Raw genomic sequence first — 19506 nt, 5'->3', positions numbered from 1 at the left:
CATTGAATAAGAATTTAGTGAAGGCTTATGTCACAATTGTTACGAGATTGTAACTATAGTGCAGTAAATTCAGTGTGTTAATTTACTGCTGTTAATCATGTAAAAAATTTGTTAAAATGAACACAATCTTGACTTTTTGCCTGCATCTAAATATACTGTATAAGTGATTTTCTTGCAGTGAGTCAAATGTCATGTGCTTGTTCATGTTGTTGTTGCTGCTACTACAGACAATCTGTCTTGCCAGACCACAATAACTCATTCTGCTCAAAATGAGTAAACAGCCGTTCAGTCTGGTGTTCAAAAACATCCTTCATGAGCTGCAACTAAATCTCCATCAAGCTCAATAAACTCAGAAGCTAAATGAATCGCTGTGGCCTATAATATGGAAAAGTCTACGCGCCCCTGTTGAAACGACTGGTTTTTGTGATGTTAAAAATGAAACATAGATAACTTATATCAGAACGTTTGACCTTTAATATAAAACTTACAAACTTTTCAATGCCACCGAAAACCACAGTGACAAATTTCACAGAAAAAAGATAAAAATACACACAGAAAATAACCTAACTGCAGTAGTGTGCACCAACCAGAAATAAAACTAAGTTGAAGCACCCTTTGATTTTATCTATCTATCTGTCTGTCTCATTCCTGCATGCCAGTCTTTTTTTATTTCTTATCATATATATCATTCAATGAATCTAGTATAGACACCTGCTGCATTGTGTGCGTGTGCGTGTGTGCGTGTGTGTGTGTGTGTGTGTGTGTGTGTGTGTGTGTGTGTGTGTGTGTGTGTGTGTGTGTGTGTGTGTGTGTGTGTGTGTGTGTGTGTGTGTATGTGTGTGTGTGTGTGTGTGTGTGTGTGTGTGTGTGTGTGTGTGTGTGTGTGTGTGTGCGTGTGTCATTCATGTGCCAGTGGCTTTGTGAGGGTGTCAGGATGAGGGTGTTGTGCTTCAGTTATTGTTGCAAGGGTGGTGTTGTGGGTTGAGGTTAGTTTAACGAGCCATGCAGTGTCACAACTTCCTGTCTAAGGAAGAAATAAATGAGAAAAAAATAAAACTGTCCTTCGTTGCTTTAGAAAAAGAGAATTGAGCCTGTTTACTGTCAGAAACTACAAGTGGAAAACAGTGGAAAATGGAGACGAGTGACGACTGTTTTTAAGACTAGAAGCACTGCATAAATAATAATCTGGCTTATGCTTTATTAACTTTGTTGAATTTCTTATCATTTAATTAAATTTGAATTTGAATTTACTAAAAAATAAAACAAAAATTATCAATTTAAATATTTAATACTTTAACCATGCATTAATGTTTCACCAATAATTTGTTACATATTGGGGTCTTTAGCAACCCAAATCTATATCTAACACGGATCTCTACCTGTCGCGATAATTTAAAACTCTCCTGATATTATAGTAACAATTACAGAAAAATAAAATAAAGCATATTTTGTTATCTTAGCTTGGAAGGGTTTAGTTTGAGCAGATGTTTTATACCATCATCACTGTCCTCATCAGAGCTCTTTTCCCAATACATTCAACATCTGGATAATATTCGTGATCTCAAAACTTTCTCAAAACTATCATTTTCAACATCTTCTAAATCAATATTTTGATCACTGACAGCTTCTTCATCAGATCAACCATCAAGTGACAGTGGCACTAATATTTGATTGTGTTCAGTACTTGCTCTGCAGTAAATCAATGAGCCATTTCAAGTTTTGCTGATGATTCTTTTGTTTTCTGCCTGCGGTAACTATGAGTGAACCGTCACTTCATCATTGTGTATCAGACATTGCCACTTTGTGGAGTAAATTACACTTATTCAGTCATCAAAGATTCCACTATTGTTGTGCAGAAAAGCGATCATATACAATAAAAAAAAGGAAAAAAAGAAAAATGAATGGGAAAGCAGACATTCTTTTATATATTTTTTTTCTTGTTATATTGTTTATAATGAATTGATTGAGGAATACTAAGAAGGTTGATGTCTAACTTTAATAAATGAATGAGGAGGAGGGTAGTGAATGCCGTCCTGGATCACTAAAGACCCAAGGTATGCGTTTAAAGGTTAATAATTGGTGTTTATGTATATATTATTAACCCTTATATATATGCACCCTTATATATATATATATATATATATATATATATACTGTATAAAACACACACACAAAAAAAAGAATAATTAATTTAAATAGTGATTCTGTGGACCACATTTCTTACTTACATATTTCTTATGTAGAAAAAAAGAATAATACTAGTAAACAAGAATAATACTAATAACTATGTATTGATCACAAATTGCAAATGTCTTAAGGGACACCCCCTCCACGTTTAATCAAGCTGTCTGTCTTATACAGGAAGTTGATGAGTAATCCGGTAATTATACAATATTACTCGTACGTAAATTTCAACTCTATGCACATTTTGTTCTACAGAAAACAACCAACCACTTCAAGTAAGAAAGCTTAAGGAATAAATAAGCTAGTTAGCTGTGTAAAAAAAAATGTTTTTAAAGAACTATCCAACTTGTGTTTACTTTTGCAGCACTTCCTGCCTCCCATGATGTCACTTGTCTCAGTAAAACAATAGGAAAATGCAGAAAGACTTGCATAAACAATAACTGAAAGATGAAAGCTAGTCATATAAAATCACAACTGAGTAGAACTTTCAAAACAGATAATTTCCTATGACTTAAGGACTTTCCCCAGAATCCCCAGTGACATGATAATAATAAGATATTATAAACATTAACATCATGATTTTCTGTAGAGCCACTTTATAACAATGGTAAATGTGGAAAGTGTTATCCTGTACAAATAAAATTTACTTGATACGACCAATGTTATTAAAGTACACAATAGGAGAATTCCAACCAATTCATTTCGAACTACACAATATTGTAACTAAAAGAACTGAAAAATAGTCCCATCATCAATCATATGTAAAGAAGGCATTCTAAACAGGAAGTTTGAAAGTCTCTCGGTTACCAAAGGGGAACTTCATATGAAAACAAGCATTTCAGAGTTTTCAGTGTACGCTCCTCTGGTCAGATGAGGGGATAATCCCCGGGATTAACCAGTTGGCAGGGGAATATTAATTCTAGAAAACATTGTAATCCAAGAGATTTAGCTCTCCCACTTTATCTTTCATTCCTCCCACGTGTCTGCCCAACCAAAACGTGTAATTCATTCAACTGAAACGTGTCTTCCTTTTTTAAAATAGGCTACCAGTGAATGGATCTCTTTTCATTTACATGTACATGTGAACTCAGTCTGTAACTGAATAACATATGACAGCACCTGGTGGACAGATAGTAATGCAAATGGCATTAACCACTGAGATAAACCCAAAATAAATTACCCATGAAAATCTACCTTCAGAGCTTGTCCCTGAGTATGTCACATGACTTCATGTCAAATCATGATGTCACCATTTTCTGGATGAGCTTCTGGCAAGTTGAAGGCTTACTTCTCTTTTTTTCTTCTTTAAATTTTGCACCTTAAAATAGCCAACGTTTCATGTTATATGTATGTATATGTTACTTCTCTTTTTCTATATATATATATATATATATATATATATATATATATATATATATATATATATATATATATATATATATATATATATATATATATATATATGGTCTACAGAAGCCAGAAGACACACACCGGGTGGCATTCCAGTTCGTACAGGCTCACCTAAACTATAGAAGATTCTAATAATGTAGTCTGATCTGATAAGTCTCGATTTCTACTGCGACATTCAGGTCAGAATTTGACGTAAACAACATGAAAACATGGATGCCTTACATTAATGGTTAGAGCTGGTGGTGGTTGTGTAATGTGTGGAGGATATTTTACTTTGGGCCCTTTAGTACCAATTGAGCATTGTTTAAACAACATTAGATCAAAAATACAGTAAAAACTGTTATAATGTGAAATATTTTTACAATTTAAAATACAGGGCTCTACAAAACTGACTGTGAACATTTATTTTGCCATTTCTCCCTTATCCTTTCATTCAAAATATTATAAAAAAATCTAACCTTTAATTAAAGTCAAATAGTTGAAGAAATATTCTTATCATAAAAAAAGATATCTTTTTTAAATGGGGTTTGGGTCAGGGGATTGCTATGTACATAGCAAAACCTTCATTTTGTGGTCAGTGAACTGTTCTGTCATTTATTTTGAGATGTGCTTTGGATCATTGTCATGCTGGAAGATTTAACCACGAGTTTATGATACTGTTTGTCCTAACAAGTTGTCCAGGGTCTTCAGAAGAAAATTCGCCCCACAGCATTAAAGATCCACCACCATACTTCACAGTGGGGATGATGAGGTACTTTTCTACATTGCTATGTTTCTGTACATGCCAAAACCACCCTTGGTGTTTTTCCAAAAAGCTTTATAAAACAAGTCCCAGTTCCATTAACGTCAGGCATAACTGAGATTGCTGTTTGAAGTCACCAAAGTATTTTTTTTATTGCAACCTTGCCAAACAAGTTGTGGTCACATAGGTGAGGTCATTCTCCTACAACTTTGATCCTTACAGTTTGTTTGGAGACTCAGACCATCCTCCTCAGTGCATGTGGGGCCAATATAGACACGTCCTCTTCCAGGTAGATTGTGATCATTTCCAGTTGATTTAAACTTCTTAATTATTGCCCAGATAGTGGAAATGAGTATTAATTAAACTATTATCTTATAACCATTTCATGATTTGTGTAGCTCAACAACCTTTTCTCACACATTACTGTATTCTCAGGTCTTTTGTGATGGATGACTATAGGAATTTGGCCTGTGTTACATCATATTTATAACCCAGTGACACAGGAAGTCATGATTTTTCACTGACATGTTCCTAAACATAAACTCTGAACTTAAAAACCTACCATATGAATGAAAATATACTTCAGTTAGATTTTTATGCATTAGAATGTGTAGGGGTGCCAATAATTGTGGCAAAAAAAACACTGATCTATATAGAATGACATTATATAGATCAGTGCAAAAAACACATATTTCAGAAAATACATTTTTGTTCCCTTTCAAGGGAACTCGTGCTGAGTAGGCAGTTGCACCGTGTCATTTCATTATTTAACAAAAACTAGGCCAAAATGGAGAAGTGAAAAACTAAATACACCCCATGATTCAATAGCTTGTAACCACCTTTAGCAGCAATAACTTAAAGTTATCATTTTCTATATGACTATCAGTCTCTCACATTGTTGTGGAAGAACTTTGGGAACCGTCATTGAGGTTTGTGGGCATCTGTTTATGCACAGCTCTCTTAAGGTCCTGCCACAGCATTTAAATCGGTTTGAGGTCTGGACTTTGACTGGGTCACTGCAACACCTTGATTATTTTCTTTTTCAGCCATTCTGTTGTAGATTTGCTGGTGTGCTTGGGATCATTGTCCCGTTGCATGACCCAATTTAGGTGAAGCTTTAGCTGTCAGACAGATGGCCTTACATTTAACTATAGAATACTTTGGTATACAGAGGAGTTCATGGTTCAAACATTCAACTCAGTGAATGCAATGTGCTGTCCTGTGGCTGCAAAACAAGCCCAAATCATGCATTATGGCGAAACATCTCCACTCTGGTCTCATGTCCAAAGGACATTGTTCCAGAAGTCTTGTGGTTTGTTCAGAGGATGGTTTTAGAGAAGCTAGTTCAGTTGTTCCCTCCTGGTCATTAGCTTCAGGGCATCAAGCTGACTACTTGAAATACACCAGAGACCAGTCTTGAGAGACTGGTTCCCATTGTAGACCATCTGGCAGCGTGGAAACTTCTGCCAAATGTGTCTCAGTGGGTCCCGCAGATTATAGAAAGAGGCTACAGAATTCAGTTCGATTCTCATCCGCCTAGGTTCAATGGGATCCTGCCCACAGTGGTAGGTCCCAAGCAGGCTCTGATAATGGAACAAGAAGTCATAGCTCTCTTGGGGAAGAAGGACATATAACGTGTCCCTCCTCCTGAGAGAAGGTTCTACAGCCGGTACTTTATCGTTCCAAAAATGGAACGTCTAAATCTAGATCTGCACAGACTGAATCGAACATTATAAACATTCAAGTTCAAGATGTTAGCATTAAAACTAATCATGACTCAAATCAGATCTGAGGACTGTTTTGTCACAATAGATCTCAAGGACGCATACTTCCACATCCTTCCTGAACACAGGAAGTTCCTCAGGTTCGCTTTAGGTGGCGAAGCTTACCAGAATTTAGGTTCTTCCTTTCGGCCTAGCATTCGGCATTCGCATACTGAACGATATCGTTTATTGGTTGATTCTGGCTCAATCGGCGCAAATGGGGATTCGGCACTGAGATATCATCTTTCCAAAATGAGGGAGTTAGGGTTAAGGCTGAGCGCCAAGAAAAGAGTGCTTTCTCCATTATAGAGGACCACTTTTCAAAGAGTGGTATGTGACTCGATGACGATGCAGGCCCATCTGTCACCTGCTCGTATCGAATCAATCCTTTCAGCCTTAAAAAAGATCTAGTTTGATGGCAGCTGCATCCAACGTGATACCATTTGGCCTGCTGTACATGAGACCTTTGCAGTGGTGGCTCAAGACCAAGAGGTTTTCCCCATGGGGCAACCCATTTCGCATGATCAAGATTATGCCAAATTGCCTTCCGCACCTTGGTGATGTGAAAGAAGCCTGAGATCTTCTCCCAGGGACCCATGTTGGGAGTGCCTTGTCATCGCAAGATGCTTACAAAAGACACTTTCCTCACAGGCTGGGGAGAGATCCTAGAGGGTCGCTTGACACAAGGTCTGTGGGGGATCATCATCTCTCGTGGCACATAAATTGCCTGGAGATGATGAGTCGATTGTCTGTTTTTCTGGCTCTGAAACATTTCCCTCCAGACCTCAGGGGCCATCATGTGCTTGTTCGTAAAGACAACACATCGGAGGTCACCTACATAAATAATCAGCGGGGTCTGCAGTCGCGCCCCCTTTGCAAATTGGCGCACCAGATCCTCCTATGGACCCAGGGCAAGCTGCTCTTACTAAGGGCAGTGTTCATCCCTGGGTGCCTGAATCAGGGAGCAGACAGGGGCTGAGGCCCAGGGAATTGAGACGATTAGTAGGGAGTTTGGCTAGGCAGAAGTGGACCTGGTTGAGTATCAAGAAACGACTCACTGTCTGCTCTGGTTCTCCCTTACGCATCCAGCCCCACAGAATGCCATGGTGCAGACATGGCCGCGGCTGCGTCTATACGACTTTACTACACCCTAGACCAGGGTATGTACCTAAGGTCCCCACTTATGTGGCGCAATCTATAGTGTTGTAGGCCTTTTGCTCTCCTCCCCTTTTGGACTTCGGACCAGGATAAGCTAGACTTGCTATGCCAAGTCAGGGCATTGGATGCTTATGTCCAAAGAGCTGCCTTCTGGCGAAAGTTTGATAAATTTTTCATGTGCTTCGGGTCGCGTAGACGAGAATCCCCACCAACCAAGCAAAGGATTAGCAAGTGGATAGTCAATGCTATTTCTCTTGCATATAAGGTGTGTGGTCAGCCTTTATCTATGGCTGTAAGAGCTCATTCATCTTGAAGTATGGCGGCTCCCAAAGCCTTGTTGTCAGGGGTATCCCTACAAGAAGTTTGTGATGTGGCGAGCTGGTCCTCTCCTTTCACATTTGTGAGGTTCTACGACCTAGACTTGGACTTCACACCGGGACCCCGGGTGCTCACATCCTAGATTGTGCACGCTAGAATTCACACTAGACAGGCACTTGTCAGTATGACGGAGTGGGTGTTCCCATAGCATTGTAACTTCAGACACAGTTCAGTTCCCTTGAAAGAGAACGTCTCAGGTTGTGACTGTAACTAGAAACAAGACGCTGCATCACCCTGCCATACTTCCTGCATGCCGACTTGCTTTGGCCAATCAGAAGCTGACATTGTTTGGTCCAGGTGCGCTCTATAGCTTCCTGGTCATGAAGTCACACTATAAAGGATGACGTCCCGCCATTCAATTTGACTGATTACACACGTGCTTAAAGATGCAATCACGCAGAGGCGTTCCCATAGCGTCGTTACTTCCGATGCAGTGCCTCGTTCCCTTTTTAGGAAACCGTGTTAACAGTCGTAATCTGAGATGTTTTATGATAAAATGTTTGACTTTTTGAAAATTTAAAACGATTTGACTTTAAAGGTTAGATTTTTTTTTTATATTTTGAATGAAAGACTAATGAAGTTGAATAAAGTTTTGACAAAAACAAATGTTTATGTTCATATTTACCAAGGGTGCCAATATTTGCGGCAAATGTATTCCTGTGATGACAAAGAAATCATTACCGGTATTCAGTCTTCAGTGTCACATGATCCCTCAGAAATCATGCTAATTTGCTGCTAAAAATAACCACTTGTTATTATTATTATAAATAGTAATACAATTCAGATAACTTTTGTGAAAACTGTGATACATTTATTTTCACAACTCTTTGATGAATAGAAAACTCTTTAAAATTTATTTGAAATAGAAAACTTCGTAACGTTGTAAATGCTTTTACTGTTACTTTTGATCAATTTAATTAATCTTTGCTGAATAAAAGTATTAATTTCTTTGAAAAAATCTAAATGACTCCACACCCATACTCTTTTGGGAATGTATAGTCATTTATTCATTTATCTCTCTGGATCACATCCCTCATTCTGTCTCAGACACCAGCTCAATGTTCTCTCCATCCTCCCCCTCTCCTCCTCTCCTGCTGTCTCTCTCCTCCTTCTGGCGCTTCATGGTCAGTCTGTCAGAGGGACACAAAGCAACATGACAGAATGGATGAAAACATAGTGTGCTTCCTTCCTAATCTTGTCTCTCTGAATAAAATCAGCAGGATGCCATGACAGATCACCCACTGTCATTCTTTTTTCCTCCCCATTCTCTCTCCCTGCATGTGCCAACCCTAATGCAGCTCAGTTTATGTCCCTTGTAGATGTCCCTTGTAGAATCTGCAAGACGTTTATCAGTTGTTGTTGTTTTATATACACTACCATTCAAAAGTTTGGTCAGTAGTTTTTTGTTATCGTTTGTTAAAAAAAAAAAAAAAAAAAACTTTTATTCAGCAAGGATGCATTAAATTGATCAAAAGTGACAGTTAAGACATTTACAACAGGAATAAATGACACTTTAAAATGTATTACAATACAGTTATAATAAATTGTAATCATATTTCACAATATTAGTTTTTTCCTGTATTTTTGATCACATTAATGCAGTCTTAGTAAAAAAAGAAATGTATACATTTAATATTGCTGTACCCTTTGTATATTCCAAAAAAAAGAAAAATATATATTTATATATATATATATATATGCAGTCTTGGAGAGCGTGAGAGACTTTAATCAAAAACATTTTGAATGGTAGTGTATGTTTTATATCTCTTATATTTGAAAATAAAATTATTTACTGCAATATCTTACAGATTCTACAAGCATATGTAAACTTGAGCACAGCTTGGATGTCATATAGACTAAAACATGAATTTTAAAAGAGGAAATAGTAAAGAGAGCTTTTACAGTAATTTTGTAGGAATTTGATGAAACATCTTGAATTTTGTAGATGTTTAATCATGTTAAAATAAGTACATATTTTTATTGATATTTTAGTAAATATATATATATATATATATATATATATATATAATTAAGTCAGGTCAAGTCAAGTCACCTTTCTTTATATAGCGCTTTTTACAATACAGATTGTTTCAAAGCAGCTTTACATGGTAACAGGAAAACAATGCAACAAAGTTTGTTTCTAGAAGAACATAGCATCATAGTACAGCCTACGTAAGTTCAGTGATGTCACAGATTTGTTGTAAAAAATATACATAGCCGCTCTGGAGAAAACCGCGATGTCAAAGCAAATGCATCTATTAGCATTTAATTGTATATTTTCAGTTTTAGTATTAATAGTTTTGTTAAGTGCTTTTGTCATTTGTATTTTTTTTTAAATATTATTTCTATCTTTTATTTCTATTTCAGTTTTAGGTTTTGTAATTTTAGTAGCCTATACTTCAACTCATTTTATTTTAGCTAGTTGCTAAGGCAACATTTTCATTTTCATTAGTTTTTCCCCTAATATGTCTATCTTTATACTAACTAACTAGCTTTAGTTAACAGTAACAACACTGGCCACAATATTTTATAAACAAACAATAGCAGGCCTTCCGTTCCAATTCTGTGGGAACCTGCTGATTTCCGTGGGTGCAGATTCCATGTGGGCCTGATTATATCTAACCAAAATATGAAAGTTTAATGCGAACATAATGTCACTTAATGAAATGAAATTTGACAGCTACTGTAGTCAAATACTGCTACTATATATACAGTAAAAGCAACATATGCAAAAAATGCTAGGCAAGACACATATTTAACAAACATCTGTGAGGTCATCCAAATGTGTTTTGTGAAGCAAACGCTTTTCTATGAAATGTCTCTCAGAAGTGTTACTCTGATCAATAATTGCTCATTTAATTACTCATTCTTTCTCCCTGTCTTAAAGTGTATTACATAGCCTTTTTAATATGCCCAAACTGCTGTGCATCAAACCTAATCCTGTTGTTATTATGACAGACCTGAGGTACACTATGATGACAAGGCTGCCTGTGATGCTGAGTACAGTGAGTAAAATCAATATAATGAGGAAACTGCTCCTATGAGGGCGAGGTGTGGCATCATAACCCGAGGGCAGGGACGGCAACATCGCAATCAGTCTAGGGGTTGTAGACGGCAGTGGGTTGACTGAGGGAAGGAGATAAGAGGAGGACAAAAAAAAACTGTTTACTAACTAGACCACAATGATTTGTCACATTTAACACAAAGCATTATAAACCCGACCTACCTTCCAGTTTAAAATAAATGCGGGACAGCACAGTACCCCTTTGATCCTGTAGGAGGCAGCGGTACATGCCTTCCTCACTGGTTGTCAGCTGATTGAGTACAATTTTAGACTCCTCTGTCACCACCAGCACTTCATACTCTCCATCACGTGACAGCTTTCAATGAATAATGAACAAACTCATTTTAGTACATTTTAATTAATAATTCAAATCACAATCGGTATCTGGTTTGTGGATCTCTGGAAAGATCAATACTAAAACTGTAACATATCAACCTAAAAGATAAACATTTAAAGCGGCGCTATGCAGTTTTGGCAATTTCACTTTCTTCGCTTTTTGCTCGCAGGTTTCTCTATAGAGCTTCCCCTACAGCTCCGGAATAGATATTTGACAACTGTCCTAAAAAATCGTTGGCGACTCTCCTCTCTCCCATCTTCTCCCTCTGGTCATGTGCATTTGTTTTCAAAGAAGCCGGCGAACGCACGGAGCCATGTCCACTGAGGTATGTATGATTACACAGAAGGCTCGCATATAAATGTGTGCAGTGCCGTAAAGCAATTCGTTACATTGCGAGACCTGATATGACACGATACTTTCTGACGCTGAGGCCGGCGGCGCGCCGGGCCAAAGTTGCAAGGGTGGTTTTTCGGCTCACAGGCGCTAGGGGGAAGCGAGACGGCCACCATTCAACCCGAAAAAAGTCATATAGCCATTCCAATGACTCCGAAGCTGTTCAGTTAAAAAAACTGCATAGTTCCCCTTTAAAGTAAGCTAGTTGCTAGACCTCTAATGAAGCTACTTAAGGGGGCATTACCTTCTTAAACATTACTGTAAAATTATATATAATTACATGGTATAACCAGTACTTGTTAGAAAGAGTCGTTTTTAACTGGAAAGCTGAGCTGCTGTTCAGCTGTTGTGCTTAAATTTAGTCAAGTTAGCATCACTTTTTTTAGCTAGTTACTCCCCAAAATTCACTTATGAAAAAAGAAGTACACTTAATTGTAAAAGTATTTTTTAAACCGTACTTGCTAATAACATTAACATAAAAGGCCACTTAAGTGTACTTCATCTACATTAAAAGTAGGTCTATATTTTAAATCATTGTTTTCAAAATATTTTGTTGTGCTTTAATAAAGTACACTTATTTTGATAGGTTGACTAACATACTAAAGCACATGTATGTTAAGTACTTGATTATAATTTTAACTGTAGTCTGTTGTTCATTTCGTTAATATATTTGCAACGTACTAAATTGCAACTTAATCATTACACTCACAATGTACTCTGTTAAAATGAAAGGAATTTTTCATATAGATTTTTCGCAGGTGTTTTACCCGTATTTTGAATTACATTGTGTACAAATGACCTGAAATTTTCAATAGAAATGGCATATTTCAATATAAATAGTTTTTTTTTTTTTGCCATAAATGCTTGTCAGTAAATTCGGCATACATCTTTAACCATATTTCAAAGACAATAGAACTAATTATGAACTTACATATAAATATATACTTAAGTCCTAATTAAGTGGGTCAAAGTAGTACAACTAATTGGATTTATTATAAATATAAGCTATAATACATTTCCATTTAATTGCGAATAACATGCAATTGAGTGTCCAAAAACATGATATTCAGTTTGCACTATTCAGTTAAAAGCATATTCTTTAAAATTATTATTTCCATAATAAGTCTTTATAAAAAGTATGTTAAAGAGCACTTGTCTGCAACATCATTCAAAATGGCTTCAAGATTATTTGAAACCTGCAACTGCGTTCAAATGTGTGTGTGTCTGTGTGCATGTACATTCTTTTCATCAGGATGCCAAGAGTAATGGTACTCGGTCTGTCCAATGACAAGAGCGTGCCAAGGCAGGAAACAGTCCAGCACCACCTCCTCTCCTTCATCTGCCTTAAGATGATTCTCTGATAGAAACAGAAGGAGAGAAAGACAAAAGAGATGTGTTGATATAGTCCGTTAAAGCCACTCAGGTGTGTAATTCCGTGGGTGTTTGTCTCACCTCCACAGTCTAGAGGTGGAGTGGCTGACAGACATGTAAAGAGCCTATACTGACAGGAAGTGCAGTTCATCACTCTCTGATACAACAGCCCTGTAAGAAACAATCATCCACACCCACACACACACCCAGTGAGCAATATAATATACATTATACTCAGTGTCCTGTAACACATACAGTACACAACCAGTCACACACTTTACTGAATTTATGTCTCTCAGGAAAATCATTTTGATCTAAAAGCTTAAAGAGGACCTATTATGCCATTTTACAAAGTCTTGATTTTGTTTTTTTGGGGTCTACTAGAATAGGTTTTCATGGTTGAATGTTCAAAAACACTAGCCTGGATGCCAGCCGAACTTAGCCCCGCCCACAAAATTTTTTGGTCGGGAAGTTCGGTCTGGACTCGTTCCGTTGAGGAGCTATTATGCCCGAACAAAAATTGTTCGGACCAATCAAATTGTCAGGGCGGGCTTTATACGATGATGGACAGATGAGCAACGTAACGTAATCATCCACGTCACCAACGAGCGCTTGGGTTGAATTCGTTTACAACACAGATGACTGCCGCTGGAGAATTGTTATTTCACGAGTTCACACTTACAAATAAGTCAGATAGAATAAATACATATTTGGCGTGCTGTCCGAGGAGAGGGCGGGCTCGGTATTCGGCCCGAACCCAAAGTGCTCCCCCCGTATTCCAGGCTGTGGAAGAACAAGCCGAGAGTGAGTGGAGGGATGCTGAAAACTGTCATGGAATGTTAGGTGAGTTGACAAAGTGAATAAATATATGCTTCCTCTCATGCTGATAGTGTAGACCAGACGGTCATTGTTTGATGACAAGTTGATTGGATTGATTATTTGAACGTGCTCCTCTCGAACTTTGTTTATAAAACATTATGTGTAGATTCCGCCATCGCGTCTGTTATAGAAGATATCGACAGCGCATTCATTTTAACAGAGGAACAGAGAACCACGATCAAGGCATTTGTCGATCGGAAACATGAATGAAAAACATACATCACTTACTCCGTTGCTCTGATTGGTTATAGGTCTATCCAATTGAGTGCAGAGGCATTTTCCTTCCTGGTTCGGTTGAAACACGCCCCATAATCAAAGCTCAATGGAGCAGTATCAGACTCACATTCTGACTAGAATCTGAGTATGACGACGTCAGGCTACAAAAACACATTATTTTCACATATTTTACATTCTTGTAGCACCTCTCTTCCCTGTCTGTCAGAAACGCTTTGTTTAGTTCTGGTCTCTATGAAGCCCCTCCTTCTGAAAAGTGCAATGTGCTCAGATTGGTCGGCTGGACAAGGGTGTTGTGATTGGTCAACAGTTTTGAGAAATTTCAGAAATGTCACGCCCCACTTCAAAACCGTTTCAGCACACTACTAATGCAACCAGACCTCAACCCCTTTTTTACTTATGCCTTGGGCGGGACTTATTTAAATGTTGTGACGTGTACGTTCCTGGAAGAAAACTCAAGACTACAATCCAGGCGTTTCAGGGACAAACAGTGCGCACTAATATAGAGAATAACTCCCTTTGGAGTTTCATTCTTCAAGTTCAAACAGCAAGGTTTTGGTTTTTGTTACCATATAATTCCCATGCTTTCATTTCTGTAATTCATTTCACATTTATTATTTTGTATTATTATTATTATAAAATGTGAAAAATAGTTGTGTGAAAGAATGTGTGTGCACAAAATTTTGACTGATTGTGTTAAAATATAGAAAATATCCACCTTATTTTTCACTGAAGGGTGGGTGAAGCCAATTGTAAATTGAATATGTCTGGCTTCCGGTGTCATCCGCTTCCAGTTATTTTTAGCTGTACAAAAAAGCTCCTTATGCTGCTTGATATTGCAAACTGGTATTTCTTACCCTATTATTTTAATGTAGTGGCTTAATTATAAATACGCGGAATTATAATGAACTGGAAGTCTTGCACATTCACAGAAAATAGTTTACTTCCGCGCTGAAAAATAAGGTGGATAGAAATCTCAAATTGGTACTTACCGCATTTATTTGGACATAGACCTTTGGAAAATAATAATGATAAAACATAATTAGTGAGAATTAGGAGTTCTGAAACATCATTGCTATTTAAAAACATTTACAGTATGCCCATTGCCTATAGATCCTTACCTTGAGTAACAAAAATCTCCAAATGTTTCTGAAGGATTCGTTTTCCTTTCTCCACTATAGTAATCATATCCCACTGAACAGAACCTACACAAGAATAACAGTGATTTTTTTTTCATGGTTTCAGATGTAAAGCATCTTCATTTTTCATATGTTTTTACTCTAACGTGAAAATGTTGATCTTTTCTCCTTAAAAAATGAACGACTGCTGGAAGAACATAATCTGCATAAAGGCAGCTCTCACCTGTCCTGTCTTCTTTCCAGTGCCTCTTGAATTCACTCTGATATTCAGTCCGTGCACGATAGAGTGTTGTAGGATCTAAAGCAAATCAGATAGCACTCAACATCATCATTTATAAATATAATGTGAAGACATAGGCAAGCAGAAATTTGGCAAATCTTGCATGTATTGCCAGGCAAAAGTTTGGACAAGCTTAATCATTTTTGCGCCTTTTTCCGAATTCTGAAATAATAGCAATTAAAACTATTTTATATTTGAGCTTCTTCAAGGAGGCCATCCTCTCAATGATCTCATGCATCATAGGAGCAGTCTTATTTTAGTTAAATTAAAAGTAAAAGTAAAACAACTAAAACGAATGAATGAATATATATATATATATATATATATATATATATATATATATATATATATATATATATATATATATATACACATACACACGTTTATTTAGACTTCTGCAGATATGAATGTGAAATAACAAAACCTAATAAAATAATTATTCAGCATAAAGGCTACACAGTTATTAGACAAAGTTATTGTTAATCTAAATGGGTTATTTCAACTACTATCAACAACAACAACAACAAAATCACAGACAAGAATAGCAGCAACTCCTCACTACTCCTGATTAGCCTATATATACCATTTCAACATTTGAAGTGGATCAAAACCTTTCATCAAAGTTATACATGAATTTTTAACAATAACCATTCTTGTCTTAGGACAACTTTGATGAACTTTTTTGATCCACTTCAAATGTTGACTATACACACACACACAGCTAGCAAATCTGTATGTGACTATTATTGAACACCATAAAATAACACTTTACCTTCAAGGACCTAAAAAGTGTATTGTATTCTGTATGTTTTATTCTTAATTGCCCAATTTTTTTAACCTGCACGCATCTACATTTATATTAAATTACTAATACAGGTTTATGCATTAGATAAAGCAAGCAATTGCATTCTCCTTCGGTTTATTTGTGACAACATGAAGGGCTCAGATAGGACATTCAAACCCTCGCGCACACCGTTCCACAGTAACAAACTTCACCTAAATAAGAACACACATTTGGAAACGTATGAAATGAGTAATGGCACATAGCGATTAGTTTACTAGCGTACATTTATTTAGTATTGTAATATGCATGCATGTTCTGTAAAGCTGCTCTGAAACTATATGTATTTTGAATAGCGCTGTACAAATAAATATGACTATTTGCATAGATATACAGACTGACCCAGCAATGCAAGTGAAATGCCGTCTCGTAACCTCCCCGGACAAACCATACGTACGTTTTTGACGCTGTTTGACTTTCTGTACCGAGCACAAGATATATGTCATCCACATTGTAGGAAATACATGTTCCCAACCTTTCCGCTAAGAAATGAATTGTTAGCATCCAGACTGCGATAAGTTATGCTTTTATCGCATCTCTCGCGTAAGTTACACGCAAGCAGCCGCAACACGCAATCCGACAATTTGCCGTCAGACTATGAAGACAAACGTTTAATGTTCTGTGTATAAAGTTTACTCATCAAACTCTTATTGAAAGAGTCCGATAATTCCAATCATCGTTTATTTTCAGAGTTTGGAAATACCGTAAGTTTACTGTTGCCTTTTCGCTGGACTTTTTTGGCTTGTTTTCACTTCACAGATCTAAGATTTAAAAATGGCGCCACCGGAAATGGTTCAGGACCAGACATGCGCAGTAAGTTAGCATTCCAGTTTGTTATTGTTAACGTCCATGAAATGGTCAGGACCAGACTCTGGTCAGGACTACAGCAGTAAGCCTTACGTTACCTATGACACCCCGAAATGATGTGCTGGTCTCCCGATAGTTGACGTAAGCTTGCTCAATGATTTGCTCCAGTTCAATCTGATCACGGACAGTGATTCCTTTAACTGAGGACAGGAAATCTTCGTGCACATAACGAACCACCGGGTCACACTGCAGACAGGACCTTACACTGGGGCATGAATCCAGAATCAAAAAACAGCCAAAAAGAAACGCAAACGCCATTTTGGAAAATATAAAACGTGAATCTTTGGCATTATTTAACCCTTTCACACGTATGTTTAGCGTGAGATTTAAGGCGACCGTTATTTTAGAACGTATCGGTCACGTGACACACCGCATCAGGGGCCGTATTCACAAAGCATTTTATCTTACCACTAGGAGTACTCCTAAATCGCACTAAAAGATTTTAGCTAGGAGTTTTCTCTTAAAAGTTATTCACAACGCCTTTCAGACCTACTCTTAGTAAAGAAAAATGACAAGTGACAACTCCTAAACTAAGAGTGAGTCTTCGTTGCTATGGATGACGTCAGTACTCATGCACGAGCTTGACTGAAGTGACCACCTTGATTGGCTGATGATTGTAACGCGGGAATGATTCAAAACACCTCCCCTACGATGATGAGTGACAGGTCTGAGAATGTGTACGCTACACAAGTAGTGCGAAGGACGGAAGATGATGAATAACTGAATAAATAGCCTAAATGTATAAAGAGTAATGCAAAACAAATAGCCTAGTAGCCTAATGAAACATATGGATTGATGCAATATCTTTGCAACATTATTGAATTAATCTGTCACTATATGCCTCTGCCTACGTTTGCAAAGAGAAGAACATTTTAATTTGATTCATAATTAAATGTTACAATTAGTTTAGTAGCCTAGTTTTGGTTGTTGTTGGTGGCGTTATTGCATCTCTAGTTATGCCTACAATGCAAAATTGTTCCCTCGTGATTGGAAGCTCCTGTTGCCGCCGCATACGCATTTCAAAACATCGCAACATGAAATGCCACAAAAAGCGGTTTGTGAATAGGTATTAGTGAGTTAGGAGTCCTCTCGACTTCTTTTAAGCTGTCCCAGGCTTAGGTGCTACTTTTAGGGCTAAAATGCTTCGTGAATTACTCTTAGTCAAAAAAATTAGGAGTCCTAAAGTTAGGAGTGACACGCCCATTATTTTTAGGAGTTGCTCCTAAATTCGCCAGTTAGGAGCTACTTTTAGCCTTAAAATTCTTTGTGAATACGGCCCCTGATGTATTGCTTTTTATTGAGTTTACTTTTCTTTCTTCTTCTTTTCATTCAAAACATTCACAAACTTGTTGGCTTTGTCATCAACTACCTGATATTCCGATTCTCAAATACGTGTAAGTGTAGCAAGTATTGAGAAGAGAATATTATTGTTATGATTGTTTATTTCATTGGTTCATGTAGTTTGTTATGGTGCAGTACCGAAAGACTCCAGCAGGGGGTGGGGCGAGCATGGAAAGCTATTTTCAGGCACACGGTTGGTTCCCTTCCCCCACTCATAATACAGAGATCGAGCGAAACGCAACAAGTGTCTGTCTGTAATTTTAATATTTCTATGTTCCCCTTTTCAGGTAAGCCCCTTAAATATAAAAATATTTGATTTTCATATGAGTTTGTGCATATAGAATATATGCATAGGCTATAGAATATAATTGTTATATACCCGTATTGTGGAAAAAGATATGAGATTGTCGCACATGCCGAACGTGAATATTTTCCGATGCTATGCTAACGTTACCATCAGCACGTCTCAATGCACTGTATTGTTAGTTCATGAAGTTTTATGGGTTTCTGACAATTCGTATAATGAAAATACTGTGTTATTATGCTGTTAAGATGAGTTGGCTGTAATATTATTATCGTCTAACACGGTTTTATGTTTATTTGAGTTTGTATCATACATGACTGAGTGTTAATGGCTCACGTGCTGAACCGTCCAAGTTCAAGTGTGAAGACCTGCAGTTGTCACACAAAATGGACGACGTGTAAAGTGGTATTATATTGTGACAACTAAAATGTTTTGAGATTAATATGCACTACATATAGAGTACAGAGTATCATTCTGATTTATAAGTAATATGATTTGCATTTTCTTTATTTTATATTTTATTTTGTCACACATACAGATGCAAGCTATCTTGTTTATTGTGTGTAACAGGATTAGGCCGCTGTACGTGAGCTGTATCGTTCAGTTTCGTTCCGACAAACGGGGCACTAATTTTTATTTTCCTCAATATGTTCAACGTTAATAAAAGGTATCCAAGCAAAAAGTTCTCCACGCATTATCCTGCAGTTAATGAGAAATTGTAATTTATTGGCGCACTATATTGACTGCGTATTGAGACATGTAAAACTGTTGAGCTAGATTTTCAACCAATCAGCATCGAAAATGTAAGTAGGTCACAGCCG

At 37.1% G+C, this 19506-nt stretch overlaps 1 protein-coding gene across 2 annotated transcripts; it reads right to left on the bottom strand.

Moving 5' to 3' along the window:
* Positions 1-8624: 8624 nt before the first annotated feature.
* On the bottom strand, positions 8625-18842 carry izumo1 (izumo sperm-oocyte fusion 1). Of its 2 annotated transcripts, none has more exons than XM_082188446.1 (9): positions 17079-18842; positions 15276-15350; positions 15035-15118; positions 14906-14926; positions 12882-12971; positions 12668-12786; positions 10862-11015; positions 10596-10761; positions 8625-8765 (listed from the first exon to the last, which is right to left on the bottom strand). In XM_082188446.1, exons 1-9 carry the CDS (start codon positions 17296-17298, stop codon positions 8669-8671), a joined length of 1026 nt encoding a protein of 341 aa, XP_082044572.1. In that variant the 5' UTR covers positions 17299-18842; the 3' UTR covers positions 8625-8668. The 2 variants fall into 2 exon arrangements, with proteins under 2 accessions (XP_082044572.1, XP_082044573.1); XM_082188447.1 differs by lacking the exon at positions 17079-18842 and adding an exon at positions 16571-16929.
* Positions 18843-19506: the final 664 nt, after the last annotated feature.

Source organism: Leuciscus leuciscus (assembly GCF_965113295.1).
Source record: "Leuciscus leuciscus genome assembly, chromosome: 13".
Lineage (NCBI taxonomy): Eukaryota > Metazoa > Chordata > Actinopteri > Cypriniformes > Leuciscidae > Leuciscus > Leuciscus leuciscus.
Note: the sequence above shows the minus strand (reverse complement) of the source record. Positions and strands in the feature narration are given on the sequence as shown.